The following is a 6,646-nucleotide window of genomic DNA, read 5'->3' on the forward strand; positions in this document are numbered from 1 at the left end:
GGCCACCCTTACTCTTGTCAGAGTGTTAGGAACTATGGTGTGCATGTCTACTAACTCTGTCTTTTCCTGCTATGTTATATCTTCAGGGATGGAATGTGCAAACCTCAGTGCCGGCAAGGCTGTGTGAACGGAACCTGCACGTTACCGGACGTGTGCGAGTGTTACTTCGGTTATGTGGGGGACAACTGCTCTGTGTCCTGTCAATGTAACGGTCACAGTAACTGTGCCAATGCCACCCACACAGATGTCTGTCTGGAGTGTGTGAACAACACACAGGTGAAATGCTTTGTACTTGTGGACACCTTCTTCCTTTGTGACCTCTTGACTTGAAAGAGGGGGGGGGGGGTAAAAATAGAGAGGCAATCATTTGATTTGTAATTACAGGCAGTTTTAGAAATGTTTCTTGAGTTGATACATTATCACCCTAGAATGAACAAAAGAAAGCTTAAGTTTGCTCTTGACCATCCACTGCTGACAGAAGCTTTCTAGCCTGAACATAATTCCTGCATCCATGTCCCAACAAAATACTCTAGAAAATGAATTGAGATGTAACGTGTTCATCATGAATTATGATTTTAATTCATGGACACACTTGTCAAGATTTTATCATTATCATGGCAGGGTATTGTCGCTCTCTTTGAGGAACCCCTCCCTTGAACTGTTCCAGACTCTTCTGCATCTTGCAGTCTGTGGCCAGGTGGGGCCTAGAGTACATGTATAAAGTACCCCCTGGTAACAATCGTACAATTCATTTTCTTACAGTACTGGATTTTCTGTCAAATTTCTTGAACTAAATGATTGTTATGCCATCCACAGGGAAGGCAGTGTGAGGAGTGCAAGCCCTTCTTTGTGGGGAATGCCAGGAACAACGGCACGTGTATTCCGTGTGAGGAGTATTGTCACTACAACAGCCATGTCTGTGTGAGCAGATACATGCTGCCACTGATGGAGGATTACCCACAGCTATTCTCGGTAAGGGACTGTCATGTTACGTTTTGCCAGATGTTGGCATAGACCAATACTTCCAATATTGAGGCATGCTTTAAATCTTATTTTTCAGTCATTCTAAATCAAGAAATGTTTAGAGATTGAATGGCAGCTGGGAAGGGGGGTGATGAAAGATAATCAAGATATCCTTTGCAGTTTTTAGCTGTAGTTCACATCAAAGTTCAACTGACATCAAATCAATCAAAGCTGTAACAGTAACTTTACCATTGTGTTTCTTTTTTAGGGTCGCAATAGGACACAGACAAGCGAGTTAGTGGTGAAAGGAAGTGACATGGACGATGCAGTGTGTGTCAACTGCCAAAACTTCAGTGATGGTGAGAGGTGTGAAAATTGCCTGGTGGGATACTTCCCTCAAGAGCACAATGACCGGAGCGTGTGCACAAAGTAAGTATGAAAAGAGCTACAGTCCTGCACACTCAGTTTAAAGAATGTCACTTATAAACTAGGGAGAAGAAAACAAAGACAGTATTGTTAGTTTTTCTATACTTAGCAGGGCTCAACTTAAATTGCTATTTCTAGAGACATCAGTCATATATTTAAGTTCCTTAAGGATTTGTAGTGAACAACAAGAGAGAAATTTGCACCAGGTTTTTCATTCTCGTTTTATGCCATTTTCATACAGTATACATGTATGCCTGGTGTACCCTATCACACTCCCAAAGAAGCTGCCTTTGTGCTGAAAATCAGAAAGCAGTACAGAATATGTGATTGCTTTTCTTGCTACTGTGTCAATTCTCATAAATGTGCAAAATTTGATTTATAAACTTAATGCCCAGCTGGAAGACAAAAAAAGGCAGTACTGATTTGTTTGTGTTTGTTGTTTGTTCCTCTTTAAGGTGTCATTGTAATGGCCATGGCAGCATCTGTGATCAGGACGGTACCAAGTGTGACTGCCACAATAACACCGAGCCTAAGTGTACAAAGAACGAGGAATGTTGGAGACAGCAGGTAGGGCTGTAGCAGGCACCTTATTTAGACTTATACCCTAAACTCATATATTTTCCTTGGTATTAATTTTATGATGGGAAAGGAAAGGAGATTTTCACAGTTTTTGTAAAATCACGGTTTCTGAAACAAAAGAAAACACATCTTGGTTTGGCAGTATACAGTAACCATAGAAATCAAGCCACGACACATAAAAAGCCATCTATCATGCAGGCTCAATCCTACCTTTCCCAGAAGGCTTTGCCACAAAACATTCACTTTCTGATTAAATACAATGTAACTGAAGCTCTGACCAGAAGCATGATCAGAGTAGAAATACTCGTATCTGCTTATCCGCCTATGATTTTTATTCATTTTTTGGATCAACAATAGATCTACATGTACATATATGAACTGCTTATATGTATATTATGTATGATAGTATTTAACACATCTAAACACAGGGAATTAAAGGTTCGCATTTTTTTAAAGAAAGCTCTTTCTCTCTTCCAGTGTGCCCAGTGCAAAAAGGAGATTTACCTTGGTACCCCAGTTGATGGAGCCCAATGTTACAGACAAATGAGTGTTGACCAAAACTTCTGCTTGGACCCCGAGACCCAGACCGATTGTGATTTCCACCCGGGCCCTCTACATCAGTATCGCTCAGTCTTCTTTGCTGTTCAGCCCAAGTACACCAATGTCGACATACGACTCACAATCGACGTCACTCAAGGAATGCTGGACGTATACATGTCGTACGATGAGCAGACATTTGTTGTCGATGTTAACAAAACCACCGGCGGCACATATCGTCGTTATCAACCAAAGCTACAGAGAAAGATCTCAGGGACTTGGCGCACGCAAGAAACGACAAGCAGAGGAAGGGGAAGATCAGGCAAGCAGTGAAGAGAATATCTTATATGAAGTAGAAGCAGTCAACATCAACACGTTTGTAACCATTGACCGAGCTCGGACCTTCCTTATAGTGAGGAACGTGAAAGACCGCCTAGTCATCACACTTCCTCACCTCAAACATGTTCTGAAAACACAGCGATTCTACATTGCTTTAGTGGCCCTTCCACACAACAACATCACAGAGACGTACGGAGTGCTATTCTACCGACAAGACCAGACCCACATCGACCTCTTTGTGTTCTTTTCCGTTTTCTTCTCCTGTTTCTTCCTGTTCTTGGCCCTCTGCTTCGTCATCTGGAAGATAAAGCAGTCGGTGGACTCGAGGAGAGCGATGTTGCGAAGGCAGATCGAGATGCGGGAGATGGCCTCCAGGCCCTCTGGGGCTGTGTTGGTGGTCATCGACTCAGATGACGACCCACGTACCCCACTAGTTCCCAATAAGGTGAAACTGCCAAAACTGTCTCTGAGGAAAGGAGGGCCACATCAACCTCAGGGTCATGCTGACGATCCATTCCACAGCTCTCCGCTGACAATAGAACCTACAGACGACGGCATGGCGGCAGTCGTTACCGTCTTCTTTCAGTTGCCCGGAGGCATGTCGGCGCCGCTTAGAGCTTGTCTGGCCTCTACTCTGGTTACGATGAAATACCCGTCAAATTACGCTCATGGGTCCCAAACTGTACAGAGTATGAAAAAGACTGCAACAAGACGAACGGGAACTGTTCCTGTGTGACGTCCTCAATGTTTGTAACAAAGTATATGTAATTAATTATCTGCACTTACCTGAATGAGAAAAAAAGACCTGGTTCTATTACCAGACATGTATGCTTGATATGTAAAGGAATCACTGTACATAGTCCCTGGAAGGATGCATACATATAAATAATGTGCAAATTATATTTTTGAAGTGTAGTTTGTAGATGTTGTGCTGCACAATGTTTTAATTGCCTGTCTCTGCCTATCTCTACGCAACTACAGAAATATGCAGGATTTTAAGTACATGCAGAAAAAGACATGTAGAGTTGAACTGAGGCAGAAATCCAGGCTTGTGAGAGTGTTTCACAAGTGAAGTTTTGACACCTTTGCATGTATATGCACAGTCTCTATGGCTGTTTTGTAGATGGAAGGTCTCCCTCAAAATTTTCCTATGAAACTGGAAGTATTAAGTCAGAAACCAAAAGTATGACCATATCCTTGATAAAACGCTGCACTGAGGGCCTAAGGAAAACCCTCTGTGTACAATGACTTCTCTGCTGAGAGGTTTTCCATTGGATTTGCCAACTTAGGGCTTCATGCTACTGTGCAATTGTGTATAAGAGATCTTGATAACTCAGTAGCCACATTTACTCAATCTCTGCAATACACATATTAGTAATCTTTTTTAAACTTCTCACGTGATCATAAAAACTTCTCATGTGATCATGCGAGAGCTGAAGCCATTTTTTGTCTATAAAATTCAGTTGACAGGCATTTGCAATGCTGCTATTGTTTTGTTGAGAGAGAGAAAAATACTTCGTTACTGGCCACAGCGTAAGAAAAAGGCCTGATTTTAAATCTGTGGAGACTTTTTTTAGACATGTGTCTTTGTGCTTTTCATTCCTTTTTGTTCAATGGTGTATAAATGTATGGATATCATTTTATGTATATTAAAGCTCTCCACTTTTGTGACGTGGGGACCGTATGCACTGGCTGTGGGGAGAGTACTGCAAGAAATGGCTATTACAGAATGATTCATATTGTCCAGCTCTCTTCTTTTATCCTACAATTTCGAGTTAAAACTGATTGGACAGAGTCAAAACCACCCATTATTGTAAAGCATAGCTTGCTATGGCCACCTCTGATTGTAAAACTGTTACAGGACCATGCATTTTTCGTCTTTGTTGTTGCATCTTTTTAAATCATCTCCTTCTGCATAATTTCTTACCAAGAAAGATCACATGCTGCTGACCTCTTCTGTACTCAGCTAGTGGTTTTCCTTTTGTGAAAAATAGTAGAAATAAATCTATCTATGATGAAGTAGTCAAGTGTAGAATCATGACTATTTGGAACAATTCTTGTATTAGATGAACACCATTTGTAAATTGTAATGGTTGAATCATAGCAAAGTAGTCCTTGAAATTAGGCAGCTTGATGTCTTGATACCCTATACCTATAGCTGCATCCATCCAAAATCTGTGGTAGCTGTCTTTGATATACAATACTTCAAAGTTGGATTGACAATTCTCTTAATTATTCTCATTGTTACAACTTGTGATTTATACATTTCATAGGAAGATTGAAACTGTCAAGTAGTGACTCACCTTTGTACAATTTTTTATGTCGACACAATTTTTGGTAATTTTGAGATGATTGGATATGTCTTGTTTTGAGAAGCGGTGTACAGAATGTTGTAACAGCAAATACAAGCTGAAAGCAGAGCACAGAAGTGGTTGTTGTTTCTTATGACTTGCTTGGATCCAGATTGGAACGTACCATCAGTTAAAGTAACTTGAGCTTTATACAGAGGTTTAGCAATTTACGAGTTGGTACTTCTGTGAAACAGGATACTTAGAAACACTACACAAAGCACCAAGCAATCAGATATGGCAGAAACTTCCTTAATGCAAACATGGCCAACTACATAATCGCCCATAGAAACACAAAGTTTCTAGTAAAATAATACCTCATTGCCCGGTGGTGAAGTAAGGATATCAAAATCGCTTGTAGGGAAAGGTGCCTCTGCTGGGATTAAGAAGGACATACAAGTAATGAAGGCACACCACATGAATGCAGCTTAAGCCTATAAAGAGTAATGACATGTTTCGGATTATGATTATGAGGCACAAGTATTTTCAAAATCATACTGTAATCATACATATAAACATTATTCAAGCACAAGTTTATTGGTAAACTTTGCAAAGAAGTACATGTTTACTCCACATTCCTAAGCCGTCTTTTATGTTGTTGAGTGTGGAATACAGGACGTCTGTCTTAAATTTCCACCTCAGATGTCAAATTGAAATTTGCATGATTGTCCCTTGTAAGCGGTCCACCACAAAAGGCTTATGGTCTGTAAGTTTGTGCAAGTTTCGGTTAACAGGACACAACTTTTCTCCTAGGCCGTGCTGATATTGTAAAGGCTATCCACCTGTCCCAGCACGCCAAAGACAGGTGGTCAATTAACTAAATTTTGGAGGACATCCAATCAGAGGGGTCATGTAAATGAGCACATATGCTAATGAGGGCAGGGGTATACAGGCTTTCCATTGAAGTCATACTAATTACAATTTGAATCCGGCGACGAACATGTTGGCGGATAAGTGAATTAAGCAGTAGCATCGTTGTGTGGTTAACAAACTTACGCTGTTATCCAGCATGGCGCAGGTGACGTCAAATAAAAAGAGTGTATAGAAAGGGGAGATATTAGCACAAAAGGTGCACAGTTTGACTTTGTGGAGGAAAAGCAAGGATGTGGCTGGGAAAGATAGGCGAAAAGTCAGGTAAAATAGGGATGGTAGGAAGGGAATGGGGATGTGAAGAGGAGGATAGTATTTTTTACCCTCTCCTCCCATCCATCCTCTTTCTTATGGCTCGGGAAAAGTATTCGCCTCGCCCTCTGGTCAGGGATGAGGACGTTTTACCATAGACCTTTGGAGAATGGTAAAGAAAAACGCTTTCTTCCTAAGTACCAACACTGTTAACTTACAAACTTGACTTGATGGTATTGCAAAATTAAAAACAGGAAAACACGAAACTGCGAGCGTGCGAATAGTTGCTTTCATTAAGGGGGCTTTACAAATCAAGAATTTAGCTCGGCCGA

General features: G+C 41.0%; 1 protein-coding gene across 1 annotated transcript in view; it reads left to right on the forward strand.

Annotated features, from left to right (window-relative positions):
- LOC118428886 (multiple epidermal growth factor-like domains protein 8) overlaps positions 1 to 5,264 on the forward strand; it is a 37,470-nt gene extending 32,206 nt beyond the window's left edge. Inside the window, 6 exon segments of the mRNA XM_035839167.1 lie at positions 87 to 276; positions 817 to 972; positions 1,232 to 1,392; positions 1,845 to 1,956; positions 2,446 to 2,727; positions 2,729 to 5,264. Of these exon segments, the coding sequence (XP_035695060.1) occupies positions 87 to 276; positions 817 to 972; positions 1,232 to 1,392; positions 1,845 to 1,956; positions 2,446 to 2,727; positions 2,729 to 3,580 (1,753 nt within the window). The 3' untranslated portion in view covers positions 3,581 to 5,264.
- The last annotated feature ends 1,382 nt before the right edge of the window (positions 5,265 to 6,646 follow it).

This window comes from Branchiostoma floridae, chromosome 1, assembly GCF_000003815.2.
Source record: "Branchiostoma floridae strain S238N-H82 chromosome 1, Bfl_VNyyK, whole genome shotgun sequence".
In the NCBI taxonomy this organism is placed as follows: Eukaryota; Metazoa; Chordata; class Leptocardii; order Amphioxiformes; family Branchiostomatidae; genus Branchiostoma; species Branchiostoma floridae.